General features: G+C 37.2%; 1 protein-coding gene across 1 annotated transcript in view; it reads left to right on the top strand.

Moving 5' to 3' along the window:
• The window catches only part of Pde11a (phosphodiesterase 11A), a 381,530-nt gene that overhangs the window by 194,083 nt on the left and 170,086 nt on the right, over positions 1–17,361 (top strand). The window contains exon 6 of the mRNA XM_046447555.2: positions 2,897–3,029. Coding sequence (XP_046303511.1) covers positions 2,897–3,029 — 133 coding nt within the window. The remainder of the gene's footprint in view (positions 1–2,896; positions 3,030–17,361) is intronic.

The raw sequence follows: 17,361 nt of genomic DNA, 5'->3' as shown, positions 1-17,361 counted from the left end.
GTGAGCCACCACTGCCTGTCCATCAAGCCCTGCAGAATCTTCTGCACTACCTCTTGCATTGCCAGCATCACCATCTCCCACCTTTATGACTTCCTAGTCTACCAGGACATCTTCCCACCCTCAGTCTCTCTTAGCCACCCTCTCTCACTCCTTGTTCCTGGATTAAACTTCCTAAAATTACACCTCAAACCCCATCATTTCCTTGCTTGATAAGGTCTCAGCAACTCAGTAAGTCTCCACACTTAAGCCTTAACCTTCTTTTCCAATCTACCTCCCCACCATGTGAGTATTCGTTTTGATAAGAACACACCCTTGGACTCTGATGAATTTGTCTTTAGCTCCTAGTATTTCCTCCTCACCACTCTAATCTCTCTTGCTAAACTTTTACCAATCCTGAAAGACCCAGCTTAGAGGATTTTGATGCTGCTTGGTAAAACCAGTTCCTTCCTTGGTCCCCATTCCCTCTACTCTATCATGTCTCAGTTTCCTCTCCTGACCTCCTACTCAGACCCCTCCCAGATCCCATTGCAGTTGTTCTTTCTACTCTCCACAGCACACACTGTGTCAGCACTTTCCAAACTGCTTAATTATAGAGTGTTTTTTTTGGGGGGTGAGGTACCAAGGATTGAATGCAGTAGTGCTTAACCACTGTGAAACATCCTCAGTCCTTTTAATTTTATTTTTTATTTTGATTCAGGGTCTCACTAAATTGCTTAAGGCATCACTAAGTTGCTGAGGCTGGCTTTAAACTTGTAATTCTCCTGCCTCAGCCTCTCAAGTTGCTGGAATTAAAAGGCTTGCACCACCACACCCAGCAATTATAGAGAACTTAAAAAATTGTAGCGTAGAATATAGTATAGACAGTACAGAATGAACTGACCAGCCAATAATCCCTGAAAAATGTCAGAATTCAATCCACACCTTTTGTAAACTTAGAAGTTACTACATTAAGTCAATATCCTCATTTCAGGTACATAATCATGTTTCTTTCTGTATTTTGCTTTTATTGAAGCATAATCTAAAATTTCATTTCTTACAACTATAAAGTAGCAAGGAGAAGGCTGGAGTTGTGGCTCAGCAGTAGAACGCTCGCCTAGCATGCACGAGGCCCTGGGGTTGATCCTCAGCACCACATAAAAATAAATAAATAAAATAAAAATATTGTGTCCAATTAAAAAATAAATATTTTTTAAAGTAGCGAAGAGAAAATAGAATATGGATTTTTTTGTTGTTGTCTTTGTTTTAGGAAATAAAGTTTTATCTTTTGAAATACTCAGTCTTTATACTTTTTGAGAACTAAAAGACTCAGCTTTTCATTAACATTTCCATTTTTCAGTTGGTGATCCATAGAGAGTAAGTTTATGTACCCTTAGTGTTTAATATGCAGTAAAGGATGAATAACATCACAAATATATTCTAAACTTATCAGACACGGACCAGCAATCTCTACAGATGAGATATGCTAATGATGGTAAATAATGTCTATGCTTCCACATATTCATACACTTGGTGACCTTTCCATGCCACTTTCTCAGCATTCTCAGCATGGCATAAATTCCACACGGGTACATTATGGCATCGTAACTATTACTATGAACAGTATTTGGTATTTTATTACATATAATGCAGTTTAGACTAAAAAAGTCAGTAGTGTAATTATTTTTTTGCTGTAGTACACTCATGAACACCACAGAATGTAGTTTGGAAAACATGGCCCTCGGATTCCTGTGCTCATTCACATGATTTGGATTGACATTTCTCAAACCACAAATTGAACATTACCCGTGGAAATTTTTCTTTAAAATGCTCAATTTTGCATCAGTGCTCAATATGTACCTGTAGAAGAAAGATGGAAAGGAGGGAGAGAGTGAGCAATCTTACCAATTCTCACATCATTTATATAAATTTAATGTCTGCCATGAAAATGATACCCGGGAAAGTTTACAAAATCATTTAGCGTAAAATTCCTTGTTCAATTTAAGTAAGGATATAATTTAAATTATTTATATTAGCAGCCAACACATTAAAACAGACGTTTTAAAAATATTTTTTGTTGTACATGGGCACAATACCTTTATTTTATTTATTTATTTTCATAAGGTGCTGAGAATCAAACCCAGTGCCTCACACACACTAGGCAAGCACTCTACCATTGTGCTACAACCCCAGCCCCTAAAACAGACTTTTTTTAAAATATTTATTTTTTAGTTATAGTTGGACACAATACCTTTATTTTATTTATTTATTGTTACATGGTGCTAAGGATAGAACACAGGGCCTCACACGTGCTAAGCAAGTGCTCTACCGCTGAGCCACAACCCCAGCCCCCTAAAACAGACTTTTAAGTGAGATTTCATAAGAAGAACATGTACTCCAAGACAATAATAATTACTCAGATACTAATAGAGTCACTGGAATAATTACTAAGATTATATAATCTAGATTTGTTCTTTGCTACTTTTAAAATTTTGCAAGTTCTTAATTCATTTCCTGATTTCCCCCCATTCTTGGATTTCACTTTTCTTGGTCCCAAAGCATCCAGTCTCTTCAGTTAAGTCGGGCAGGCTGCGGAGTTCAATGCAATGGTGTACTATTGTCAGTTTTTTAGTACCTGATTATCAGCTTTATATCTGCCTATTTGGGGGTCTAAATATAACCTGGAGTTATTCTCTGCATCATAGTGAATCTATGGTTTCTACTCAGGGATTTGACATTATAAAAATAATAAGTTTTTTTGAAGTAGCTACTGATAATTACTTTATGATTATTCTGTGACTAATGTCATCATACTTTCTTAATGAGTACAGATAATCCTGTTACTTGTATAGTTTTGTTGGGTTCACTTTCAAACAAACTTACATTTTTCTCCTTGTTTCCTGTATTGGTACTCTGACAGTTTCAAAGAAAGCATGGAAAAGTCATCATACTCCGACTGGCTAATAAACAACAGCATTGCTGAGCTGGTTGCTTCAACAGGCCTTCCTGTGAACATCAGCGATGCCTACCAGGATCCACGCTTTGATGCTGAGGTAAGAGGCATTCTCTGGTTGCCATCATTAGGTTCAATAGTCATAATGTTGACAGTTTGCTGGTTGAAGGAAAACTGGACATCTTATAGATCCACAGTACCCCCTGAATTTATTGGCAATTCTTTTGCATCTTTTCTCTGTGGTCTGAGTTTTAACATGCTAACTATTGACTGAGAGAAAACTTCCTTTCTCTACCCTCATTGGTGGCAAAATGACTATTCTCAGTCTGATGCTCTTTTATGATTAGATGTACTTTATATTGAGCTATGAAATATTTAATAATAAAATGTGCATATAACAGTTATTTCCAGCAGATGCTGGAGTAACTACCATATTTTTCAAAATTGCTCCCAAGAAACAGTAAATTGGTTAATGTTATTGTTTAGTGTTAATTATATGGGTGCATTTTGCTGATATGCAGAATATATTAAAACCGTTTACATTCTAAGATAATATAGAGCATCATACAGATAAATTCATACAAGCTTATAAAAGCTCTGTGTGGATATGTGTGTGTATAAGCATAAATATATATATATATATATATATATATATATATATATATATATATATAATATAGAGAGAAAAATATATATGTATAAAATTTCCCATTCTAGATTGCCAGGCTGAGCTCTCAAGAGTAGCAGGAGTATCTTGGTGGCCAAGAATGAGAGGAATATGTGTTGTAAGCAAAGCTGAACAGGGAATTGGGGAACTGGGGTTTTTTTTAACAGGGTTGAGGAGCCACAATTGATGAGGATGGAGAGGGAAGCAGGTCCAGATCACCAAAAAGCTTTGAAAGATAAGTTAAGAGGTTGAATATTCACAATGGGAACCAATATTTTTGTTTTAAATGTAGGAGATCCCTGAGTTGTATTTCAGAATGATCACACTGCCTACACAAGACCGGGTAGATTAGTAATAATAACAACTGAACTTTTAATCTCTGCAATGCCAAAAAGGAGGAGTCATCATCCCTGTTTTACAGAAATTGAGAGCTTGTCCATGGCTCTGGAGACAGACAAGGAATCAGCCTTATTATCTGACTCTACAGACTGTACTCTTCACCTGGCCTTGTGCTGCCTCAACTGTCTCTGGCAGGGACATAATGATGTCAGGAAGGCTGAGATCTAAGTCTAATCTATAACTTGAGTCAGGTCACCTTTGCAGATCTGTGCAGGGAAATTTTAAATTCCTAAACTTTACCACCTCTCTGTGGCTGTCTGGAACTCTCTTCCCCCAGAGGAGAGTTTTACTGTATATTTTTTGTATATTTTCTATTCCTTCTTGAGCATCAGGCTTAGAAGCACCTACCTTGGAGCATGAACTCCCAGTCTAGGTTGGGCTCTTTCAAATATGCCCCCTTGGTTGTCCTAACATTGAATACCCTCTAGCTTTCTTCAGTTCTAAGACACCAAGACTGAACTTTGAGTTACCTTTCTAGGGAAAGTGACAGTCCAAAGAATCTTTAGTTCTCCTCTTGTAAGGATGAACACCACCCCTGAGTTCTGTTATAGCACAGTGAAAATGATCTACAGATATCAGTAGTATAAACTTTAGCATTGCAGTTGAGGGAAGACTGATTTTATGAAGTTTTGCTGTGTTTCTCTCTTCCTTGATATTAGATAATAATGAAAAGATTTCTATACTTACAATTTTATGAATACTCCCAGTATTCTATTATTAACCTCAGTAATAACAGACAAACCAAAAGACTTTGCTATGCATAAAAATCATTAATTGACAATCCATTATTGCAAAGTCAATGTAGTTGATTAGATGTCAGGGAACAATAGTCATTTCCCACCCCAAATCATACCATTAAATTTGAGTGAGTTCCTATTATTTTGCTCTTAGCTTTGGACAAAGAGATTCAAATTAAAATTCTGAGGAAGACAAAAAATCAAATTGCACTATTTTTTATTGGTTCATAAGATATTTGTGATGGTATAACAGACCATAATGAAATGTATATCTATGTACCTACCACCCAGTTTAAGAAAAATCAAAAGATTATTACTTTTGAATATTTGTGTTGATCTTCCCTAATCCCATCTCCTCATTCCCCCACAGAGGTAACCTGTATCCTAAATCTGAATTTATCATTCCCTTGCTTTTTTATATAGTTCCATTGCACATGTTTGAATCCCTGCCAAATATGTTGTTGTATTTTACGTAAAATGACTAATAGGGTATGTATCCTTCTGTGGCTTACTTTTTGTTTTTACCAAAATTATGTTTCTGAGTTGTGTAAATGTATAACCCTTCATTTATTTTCATTGCTACAAGATATTCCAATGAATAAATAAGCATCATTTTGTTTATCCACCAGGGCATTAATGGATGTTTGGACTCTGTGCTTTACTGTTACATGCATAATTGCCAGGGACATTCCTGAACACATGCTCAAGTACAAGAGATTTTAGAGTCTATTCCTAAAAGAATGACATACTGGATCAGAAGCCATAAACATCTGTGCCTTCACCAGAGAATGAAAAATTCTTATTTAATCATTGCTTTTTTTTTCTTCTGAAAAACACCATATTTAGCAAGCACAATACCTCAGACTACTTCTTGCTAATGGAATATAATCAGCTTGAATATACCAAATCCTTGTGTCTCCAGGCAGACTCTTACCATATCTCTTCTGGATTAGTGATACAGCCATTTTGCATTTTCTTCCACATGCATAGCCATCCCAGTAAGGTAGCTTGTCCTGTTGATCTATGAAAAGAAGAAGCTGGATTCTCAAGCAGAAGGCAACAGTTATTTCTGTGGGGTTAGGCATAAAATTTTCATACTCTGATTTGGTAGTGAGAAGCAATGCTATCTGAAGACAGTCAGGATGAGCAGGGACTATTTTTCATGAACTTACTCATCACTTACCTATGATAAAATAAAGCATGAATTTAGAGCCTCATTATTTCCTGGTCCTTTAGCCAGATGTTTCCAATCAACCTCGGAACTAATACTGGATTAAAATGCAAATTTGAAAATGCATCATATTGTGGTTTTTACACGTTCTCTTTGCATGGTACTGAAATTCAAAGTTACATTGTTTCTCTTCTCATGCTGAGAGAAAAAGAAAAGTAATCAATGTAGATGAAGATGACAGAGAATGGGCATGGGGGTGCTGTGTTCTATTTAAATACAGATATTTGGTATATATATCCTATAAGTGTGTGTGTGTGTGTGTGTGTGTGTGTGTGTGATCATCACACAAAGGCAAGGAAACTTATTTATCTGCTTAGGTTTCCTCACTCCTCAAGTACAGTGACAGGTGTCAACTGCTATGTTAATAATGAATGAAACAAACTCCAGAGTGAGCCACAGAGCTCCCAAGAGGCTAGGAGGCTCAAACCTTCTCTCTACAAAGCCTGATGTAAGATAGTGTAGATCAGAAGACAAAGACAACCATTTCACATAATACTTTTTTATTAATGAATACATATTTCCTTCAAGATAAAAAAATCATGAAAAAATGAAATCACTTCATCCTTTTACCTCAACACAAAAAGTTTTGTTTTTGTTTTTTGGCAGAATTATCTTAGAGACAGAAACAATGTTTAGAATGATTTTTTCTTCCTTCAAGTGTTTGAGTCCTCTTTTAACATGGGTGAAGATAGTACATGGGTCTGTATTTTTTCCCAGGAATCATAACTGAATGTGGATAGTCTTTAACTTGCAATGCTTCGATTTATGATTTTTCAATTGTACAGTGGGATAAAAGCATATCCATACGACCATCCTGCTTTTCACTTTCAGTACAATATTCAAAAAAGTACATGAGATATTCAACACTTTATTATTGACTTGGCTTTGTGTTAGATTTCTTCCAACTGTAGGCTAATGTAATGAGCATGTTTAAGGTGGGCTAGACTAAGCTATGATGTTTGGAAGGTTGGGTATGTTAGATGCACTTTTGACATGCTATTTTCAATTTATAATGGGCTGATCAGAATGTTAAAGCATTGTAAGTTGAAGAGCATCTGTGTTTATTTATCAGTGGTAGAAAATCAAGAAACAATTTTAAAATTTAGGATTAATTGTTAATTATTATCTCCACTGGAAAAAAGCTTACCTTTTTGTTTTCTGCACTGACTTCCCAGAATGGTTTGAGAACAACTAATATGAATTTGAAAGAGGTAGTACAGGGAATCCTTTTTACTGTATTTCCTATTTTTTCCTACAGATTTTCTCAGTCTACATCTGAATAATGAATTTAAATTTTCTGTAAATGCAATTATCCTGAGCACTAGTGTCTCTCAATGTTTCTCAATGTCTCAGTGGCTAATTCCAGCAACTTGAATTCTCTTTACTGAGCATGAAGGACCCCAGTCCATCAGAAAATGTAGCAACTTGGGATAGAATGCTTCAAAATGGATTGGTCCTATTCTGAGATTTTGTACTATAGATGTATCAACTGCTAGTTAATGGAAATAGTAGGGGTTTATTTCATTTTCTGGTGAGGAAATGGATAATTGGAGAGCTGAAATGGTTTTCCCAAGGCTACACAGCTTCCTTGAGACTATGGACCTTCTAGTTTTTAATTTAATGCTCTTTCTCTGAGTAGTCTCTCAGAGGGACCATCACCTGCCTGGTAATAGTGACTTATGGCCAAAAGGTCTACTGTACTCCTTAGTTGAGTCATCTTGGGCATACTACTTTTTATAAGATGTAAAGTCCTGTATGAATATTTTGTAAATCAAAATCAGGTCATCCCCTAAAGAAGCCAGTAGACCTATGTCTTCACAAGAGTGGCCAGGCATCCAAGGATTTGGTCATCTAGGCACAATTGGCATGATCAAATTTCAGGAGCTGGCTGCACTGCCTAGATTCAAGAAGCCTGAAAAACATCACAACATGTAACAAAAACCACTTACATTGGATTTCAGTATAGCCCTATCTTACATTTCAAACATCCCTATCATTTAAGGCAATAAATTAACTCCCAAATCTCTGTGGCTTTATACAACAAAAGCTTAGTTTTTGTTCATGCTAAACCCAAACCAGTGTTTCGAATCAGTGTTGGTACATTAGGGAGGTGCTCCCTTTTTTATGAATGAAGTTATTCAGCAGTAATCATAACTGAATGTGTATAGTCCCTAACTTACCAGCTTCAGTTTATGATTTTTCAATTGTACTCATGAATGACTCACCTAGTCAACTATCTTGTGGATGCTTCCAGTCATTAAATGCTGGTGCTGGACACAGTACATCCACTTGTGTGCATTTGAAAGTTTCTTCTCCAATTTGGAATAGCATGGAAACCTTGCTATTTGAGGAATTCATGACACTAGTGACAGTTTTCTGTTAAGAAGATAATTTACTCTTATCACACTTTGGTTTATCTGTACAGTTAAAGTATGTAGGTTAAACTAAATTTCTAATTTTGGCGTCGTTCCTGTCTTGTAATAATTTCTGAAAAGTCCTAAGAAACTCTGCCCAAAGAAATGCGACAAGAGAATGATTCTTGTTTTGAAATCAGCTTTGTAGCTGTTGGTCTTCCTTTTGATAGAGGTTATGAAGGGATGTCTTTAATGTGATGTAAACCTCATTGCAGGTGCTTTCAGGCACCTGCTGAGAGGGCTATGGGGCAAGTAATCATAGTTGTCCACCTGCTGGGCGTTCTCTTTGTGACTGTCTTAAATATTTAATAGAGCTTTCTCCTTGTGGAGAACAGAGTCGCCTTAGCAGGAGAGCCACAGCCATTACTTGGATTATTTGCCTTCTGCTTGCCTATTTGAATTGACTCCCAGGAGTGCTGCTTGCTGGGCTTGGAAGCATGCATGGGTTTTAAGGCCTAACTCCTTGGTTTATGGGTGGAAAATTATGACCAAATGGTTACGTAAGACAGTCAGGGAGCCTGAACTAAGGTTCTGAGCTTTAAATCCTACCATCTTAAGAAAATCACTGTATGTTGTTTTGTTACAAGACTCTATGATCCTTGAAAGGAATTTAAAACAAAAGAGACCTACCTACATAACTGCTTTTACTCATAGTGGCACAAGAAACACTCATATTCCTGAGTAATCATGTAGTGGGTTTTGGTGTGTTACATTCTCTTGGAAGAGGTATCCTTCTTTGTTTCTGAAGACGTTGACAGGAATACTATGCATATGAAATTTCTAATGCCGCATAAGAAACCTCCACAAACTCAACAGCTAAACAACTCCTATTTATTATCTTGCAGTTACTGTAGGTCAGAAATCTGGGCATGGAATAGCTGGGTTCTCTGCTCAGGGTCTCCCAAGGCCAAAACTCAAGGTATTGACAAGATGGGTTCTCATTTGGAACTTAGTGTTTTGTTGGTGATGATGGTGGGGAGGAGGTTTTGTGTGTGTGCATTTTGCCTGTTTGTTGTGTTCTTTCAGGTGTTTAACAGAACTGAGTTCCTGGTAGTTGTAGCCTGAGGTTCCCATTTTCATACTGCCTGTTGGTCAGGGATCTTTCTCAGTTCCCATAGATTGCCCTCAGGTCCTAGCATGTGCCCTCTCATAACATGGAAGCTCACTTCTTCAAAGTCAGTGGGAGAATATTACTCCAGGTGGCTGTAATAGAAACTTACAGAATGTCAAGAGTGACTTACATAAAGTCAGTAGTGATTATACACCACTTTTGTCATACAACATAACCTAACCAGGGAAGTGACTGTCCTATCATATTCACAGCCCTGTCCACATCCAAGGGGAGGGGATTAAACAAGATGTGTGCAAAGCTATAATAGAGGGGTTGGGGGCAGGCTGGAATCTTAGGGGTTGCTTAGAATTCTGCCTATCATATCACAAAAAGACACAAAAGGTCTCTATCCTAGGAAGCAATCTATTTCCTGACATGAAAAAATGACCATGAGGAATAAAAAGCAAGCAACAGAGAAATATGTTTAAAATAATGTATAGTATAGTACCTGTGGGCATATTTACATATTTGTGTACATATTTTATTTAGATACTTCAAACTTACTGTGTCCAAAATGGAGTTTACAGTCTTCTTGCCTTCAAGCTTCTTCCCCTACCTCTGTTAAGGCAACTCAGTTCTTCTTAATGCTTATGACAGAAATTTAATACATAGGCATGGCTCTGTCTTTCTCTCATCTTGCACAGCTAATGCATCGGGAAGTCCAACTGGCTCTACTTGCAAAATCCATCCAGAATCTGACCATTTCTCACTACCTAGATGCTCCCAATCAGGTTCAAGCCCCTGTAGCTCTGGACTGTTTCGTGGCCACAGCCTCTTCATCTGTCTCTCTGCTTCCACCTTCCCCCCTGTGTTCTATTCTCAGCACAACAGCCAGAGACTTTTCATTTTTAAGTCAGATCATGACTTTGCTCACAAACTCTTCAATGTCTCCTTATTTCACTAGAGTAAAAACCAGATTCACATTTCTTTCAGATGTCTACAAGGACCCAAAGGATCTGGCACCCCACTATCTACATCCAGTACTCAGTTACACTGTTGCAGCCATGTCAGTCTCCTTGTTGCTCCTAGAACAAACCACTCCTACACCACCTCAGGGCCTTTACACTGGCTGATCTCTCAGATGACATACTCTCCCCCCAATTTCAGCGTAACTCACATCCAAACATTTGAAGGCCACTGTTCAAACATTACCTGCCAAAGACATTTTTGGCACCCTTGGTATTTCTTATCCCTCTTCTGCTCTATCCCCCACCCCTATTACACTGCCCCCATAATACTTGCACCTTCAAACATATAATTTCCTTATATTGCATATCTCTGTCACTGGAATGTAAGCTTTGAGAAGGTAGGGATTTTTTTTTTCAGTTTTGTTCACTGATATACCTACAACGACTAGAACAATGTTTAATACATAATAGGCATTACTGTTGAATATTGTCAATATTGTTGAATATATTAACTATGCATTGTTAATAAATATACTATGTATTGTTGAATATATTATATGTTGATACATAAATATGTTAGATATTTATAGGAAAAGGTAAGGAAGGATTTATTCTAAATGAATAATAGTTGCCATCTCGAGAGAGATAAGATTATAACTTTTGATTTTATTATTGCTTTACATTTTGTGTATGTTCATATTACTTTAAAATCATGCAGAATTACAAAGGTACTCTAAATTTTTAGGTCCTTTATATCATCTGTGAAATTATACTTTACTAGACTACTGTGAGCCCTCTGAAATTTATCTAAAAAATGATTCAAATCCAGGATTGAAATAATGTAATATCTAAGTAAATCAACTTGTTTTGCTGTATCTTCAGAGAAATCAGATGGATCATTTTCTGTTATCATTGTCAGTATGGAGTGTTTTTTTTTTCTATTTTATTCTAACTAAGGGCTTTGTCTGAGGCTGTCCTAACAGCATGAATATAAACTATATCTACGATAATCAGCCAATGCATCAGGTGGCTTCTTGGAGTACATGTTTATTTACAAGTACCTTTACCATAAAATAATTATTCTAACCTTACTTTTTGTTGGCACCGTGCTTCTGAATGCAAAGCCCTGTAATTAGTTGCACTTTGGAACATCTTCTGTGAAGGTTTCTGCCCTCTTTTCATATTAGATTCAGAAGAACACATTAAAAATTACATAAATGCAAAACAAGCCATTATTTAGTCAATTCAATGTATTATATTCAATTGATTAATTTAGTATTTCCTTTCAATTGTGTAGTTATGGAGAAAACTTTCGGAGCTCTCACATGTAGGATTTGTTTTCTGCCTACAAAAGGAATGAACAATTGGACCCAACACTTAAATAGGAAAGGTTCTCTTAACAAGAGGAGTGGCAGTAAATAACTAGAAAGTAGGGCAGGTTTTAGGCAGGGATGAAGCCGATGGTCCATTTACTTGCTACAGGTTCAGGAATTGGAGGAAACCCACCATCACCCAGAGCTCCTCTGCTATGGATGGCCATGCCAGAGGTTCATAGTGTTAGGACATATCCAGCTCTAAGTCTTCCATCCTGTGCAGCTCTTCCATGTGAGGATCTTTTTTTCAGATTTTTAAAAAAGCCTATTATAAACAACTCAGTAGTACTCACCTTTGTCTGTAGCGCTTAAGGATAATGGGGGCCCCAGCTCTGAGATCCTCTGAAGTGGAGCATTAGAGCCTATTTCAGCTGTCAAAGTCTTATAGTGGAGCACTCCTACAATCTGGGACGCTGAGTGCCAGCCTGGCAGGACAATTCATTCCCTATTCTCTGTCACACCTTCTGTTCTATCACTTATGTTTCTGTTACAAAGAAAATGAGCAAAACTGAAACCTATAAGAGATAAAGGTCTGTGAATCTGCTGAAATGCATCTACTACTTTGTCTCTTAGTCACTGGTACTTATTTTAAGCTAGTTTGAGATCCTGTCCCAAGTGAAGGGTTTGGTAAGGAAGGTTGGATAGTGGACATAAGAATCCAGATGATGAGGAATGTGATTGGTCAGGGGGAGTTAGGAGGAGGGGGATTACTAAGACTTGATAAGACATATAGGGGTAGCTGTGGGTAGGAAAGACATGTATGGGTCTAGACACACCCAGATAATTTACTAACTTTAATTATAGCTGAGGTTGCAGTGCAGACAGTGCCTGAGCTCTAAGCACAAAGGTTGGTTTGTTTTATTTATTTATTTATTCTTATGCCATGTAAGCCATTAGGATTGATCCTGTGTACAGGTTGGCCTAAAGTAAACTCTCTTCATTATTTCCAGGAAAGCAAGGGATTGACTCTGAATATTGGCAAACTCCCCTTGTTCTAGTATTTGAACTAGAACATCTCACCAGTAGATTAGACTTTGGGATAAAGTTTTGCTTTAGATTATTGTTAAAGCTATACATATCTGTCTAGGGAAAGGAAGCACACTACATATTGATTAATAGTATTACATCACCACCAATTCATTTACATTTCTTTTGACTGCTTTTGAGAGGCTGGAAAATATAACAATTAGGTTTTGATGGCTCCAAAGAACCAACTTTAATTAGACCCATTAAATTGAAAGGCCCTATGAGGACAGAGGCTAGGAAAAATTTTTAAGTAAGTACATTTTTAATTGCACAGAACTGGACACCTCCAGATAATATACTTATTTTAACTTTAGCTTCCTAGAAACATTGCTTCATCTCAGATAGGCTAACTTTGGGGACTCTAACAGTGTGAATTTAAGACTAAGAATGATCTAGCAGGGACCTTGTGGAACAATGAGGTAGATATGCTTTGACAGATATTTCTTTCAATGTTAGTGATACTTACATAGATACTTTACAAATTTTGAAACCCTTTCACATATATATGCTTATGAAATAATTTGTAAAACAAGAAAATGCACAAAGAAGAAAAGGTGAGAATCAACTCTGATATCAAAATCTCAAGATGACCAATGTTACCATTATTGTCTGTAGAAAACAAGTATACATGATAAAAATTCAGGCATTGGGAGTTTGGGTGACTTGGTTGGGGCCAGGTAGCCTATACACATTATTTGAGCTCCATTGGCTGACACAATCTGGAGAGATGGGATTATTTAATTGGTTAGTCAGTTTTGTGTTACTATGACAAAATACCTGAGATAACCAACTTAAAAGGAGAAAATTTTTTATTTTGGCTCATTGTTTCAGAGGTAGTTTGGATTTGGGCCTGTGGTGACACAGTACATCATGGCAAGGGTCCATAGTAGATAACATCCATTCACCTCATGACAGCCAGGAAACAGAGAGAGGAAGACAGGAAGGGCTGAGGTTCCAATATTCCCTTCAGGTGCACACTCTCAGTGACAACTTTCTTCCACCAGGCTCTATCTCCTAAAGATTCTACCACATCCCCAAAACTCTATGGGCTGGGGAACAAGCCTCCAATGCCCTTTGGGGGACATTTCAGATCCAAACCATATGAATAGGTATGAGACTTCATGCTTTCTTTTTCCCTTTTCTCACAGTTCAGAGTGAATTCTTTAGAGGTCCTGTGCTTCTATAATAAGCTTCATTTTCCTTCTCCTTCTTCCGCCATTGTAAAGAATGAAAAGGGCTCCCAAGCCTCACAATGTCATGTGGTCATATCAACTAACCTGGATTATTGTGACTTTCCAGAAACAATAGCATCACCTCAAATGGCAATTAGAGAATCGTCTTAATGACCTTAAATTGGGAACCCTCATTACACTCTGTTCTCCCTTGTTCTTCTCCTCCAAGTTGTTGGGCTCATCAACCATGTTGATCATCAGATGCTCCCCTCTCCCCTATTCTCTTAGCCAGCTAGAACTGGCCTCTCCTTCTTCCCCCAGTCACTGTGAGAAAAATTCTGAAGACACCCTCAACATTGTTACCTCATCTCTCCTCTCATGCTTAGCAGATGCAAGATAAGCTCTGGATTGATGCAGCTCTGCTTTCTCATGTGACTTTCCTCTGCTCCATAACTAAATTTTATTCCTGATCCCATCCCTTCTTCTCTCAACCATCTCTGCAGTTATCCTCATTGTGTTGCTAAATTCATAACCTGTTTTCAATCCTTATCTTATTTGACCCCTCCACAGCATTCGACACTGATGTTCCCACTTAGTTCTATTTTGGAAAATAATTTTTCTTCCTTGTGTACAAGTAATTTATATTCATTATCTAGAATTAGAAATGATAATTTAAAAAACTTCCATAGGCCATCAATTCAAAGGGAACTGTTACAGTTATAATTTTCCAGTATTTTCCAGTGTATATGACGTGTTTGCACAACCACTGGAACCTACACTGTTATCACTTAATATATTAAATATTTTTCTTGCCAGTAAATATCCTCCTATAGCAGGATTTTAATTAGATGCATAATATTTATTCCATTATATGGAATAATATGTGCTATGATTTACTTAACTAAATCTTAATTGAATACTCAGGTTATTTCTAACAGATCACTATGATAAGTAATGCGATCATTCACACCTTCATCTGTAAGTTTTCTGTGAATAGCGTTGATAATTATCATAAGATCAATTCTTATAGATGAAATTAATAAGTCAAAAGCCTCTGTCAAATTCCACAGGCTATAAGAATCTGTTCATACATGAGAGGTTCAGCAAAGCCTCAGAGTGAAGATCATGAGCTTTGGAGTTCTTTCCTATCCCTGTTACTGATGTCGCCTTCTTTCACCCTCGATGTTTTGTCTTTTTGTTGGACACCATCTGCCATGGCAGTTTTACCCATTCGAGGCCCCTCCTTCTCTCCCATTGCCATCTCAGTTGTGAAGTGTGTCAACTTAAACTCTGTATTGTTTCTCTCAAATTTTCTGTGCTCCTCAACTCAAGGAACTCTACAACCCTTACTCGAACCAGACCCCTCCATGTTATCCTCCTTAGGAACTGGGGAACTCAAATCCTCAGAATAAAAAGATCTTTGAGAGAGCTAAAATACTTTGAAAATGATGGGTGAACAAAACTCTCTGCTTTCACGGGCAAACAGCCTAAGGTTTGTTGTTCTCATCTGTAGGCTCTGGAGCTCTTCCTCACTCAATGCTCTTTTTCTTCATGCCCACTGTGACCTCTTCCCTCAGCTGCCTCAAATCTGTAGTTGAGGTTAGACAGGGTCTACAATTGTCCCAAAGGTGGCAGAGACAGCTGTTTCTGTTGCTCAGTGCAGGCTCAGACCACCATTGCTGTTCATTAGTGAGTGACCCTTCCTTGGCAACACAGAACAGGCCTAGCATTCTAGCCCTGCAGTGATTCACCCAAGCTTACACCTCTGAAGCCTCCCTAAAACGGGCTTCCATCTCTTCGTGGTACTAGAACTGCCTTAATTCAGATTTTATCCTTAGGGAGAGGAAGAAAGCCACTCTGTTCTTTGGGAAGATAACTTTGATGGATGTTTTTGTTATTGTCTGGCCTCCTTTGAACCAGTCTCTCCCATTCAAGGCAGTTAATCTCTCTAAGCCTCATCTGATAAGGGAGGATGATAAGAGTACCAACCTCAAAGAGCTGTTTTTAAAAATGTATAGAATATTGCATGTGCAAATGCTGAACAGGGTGCCTGACCCAGTGAATATCCAATAAATGTTAGCTCATTTCATTATCTTATGGAGGCCCATCATAAACAATCTAAAGCTATTCCTGATTTCTTCAAAAAGAGTCAGTTGTTAGCTTTTTTATAGTGTTTTGACCATTTTCTGCTTGAACACTTGTTTTTCTTTATTTCTATCTTTACTAGACTGTGAGCTCCTCCAGGGTAATGACTGCTTGATTCATCTTTATGTCTTCAACACCCAATAATACACGTAGGAGATATTAATAAATATCTATTGGAAGAGTACACTGGCTGAATGACTTATGCCCATGTTTTTGGTTATGGTTTCATGTTGTTTTGTACCCGGAATTCTCAAAAATCAATCTATGCAATCAAAAAGAGAAAAATCATAGTCTAAAATCACAGGATAAAGGGCATAAGCACTGAAGAGTAAGATGGTATAAGGATGTGGCTAGAATATCCAAAACACTGTATAGATAATGTATTACAATTAATAATTAAATATAAGAAAAGTGATGGATACAACTTCAATATAAAAATCAATTCTATTTCTATGTACCAATTGCATAGAATTGACACTCTACATCTGTAGTTCTCTATCTATGGATTCAACCTACCACCGATGGAAAATGTAAAAAAATTGCAACTATACTGAACATATGCAGACTTTTTTCCCCTATTATACAGTATAGCAACTATTTATATAGCATTTACATGATATTAGATGTTATAAGTAATCTAAGGAGAATATAATGTACAGGAGGATATGTGTAAGTTCTATGTGAATATGATGCCATTTGAGGTAAGGGACTTTAGCACCTGCAGATTTTGTTATTCATGAGAGTCCTGGAACTAAATCCCCATAGATCCCAAGGAAAGACTGTACAAGCACTAGAAAATTAAATAATAATGCCATTTACAATAATAACATGAACTTTTAAAATACCAAGGCATGAATTTAACAAATTGTGTATAAGACCTCTTCATTAAAAATTTGCTAAAGCCAGGTGCAGTGGCACATGTCTGTAATCCTAGCGGCTCAGGAGACTGGGGCAGGAGGATCATAAGTTCAAAGCCAGCCTCACCAAAAGTGAGGTGCTAAGCAACTCAGTGAGACCCTGACTCTAAATAAAATACAAAATAGGGCTGGGGATGTGGGTCAGTGGTCAAGTACACCTGAGTTCAATCCCTGGTACCAAAACAAACAAACAAAAAATTTGCTGAAATAAGTTTGAAAAGCACTAAATATTGAAGGATGTTTATGGATTGAAAGACTCAATTTTGAAAATATATACGTTCTTTCCCAAATTAATTAACAATCTCAATACAACATTCTCCCTACCAAAATAA

This window comes from Marmota monax, unplaced genomic scaffold, assembly GCF_021218885.2.
Source record: "Marmota monax isolate L192 unplaced genomic scaffold, Marmota_monax_Labrador192_F-V1.1 WCK01_AAM20220418_F8-fsc00007, whole genome shotgun sequence".
NCBI lineage: Eukaryota > Metazoa > Chordata > Mammalia > Rodentia > Sciuridae > Marmota > Marmota monax.
The sequence above is the reverse complement of the archived record's forward strand: the minus strand, read 5'-3'. Positions and strand labels throughout refer to the sequence as shown.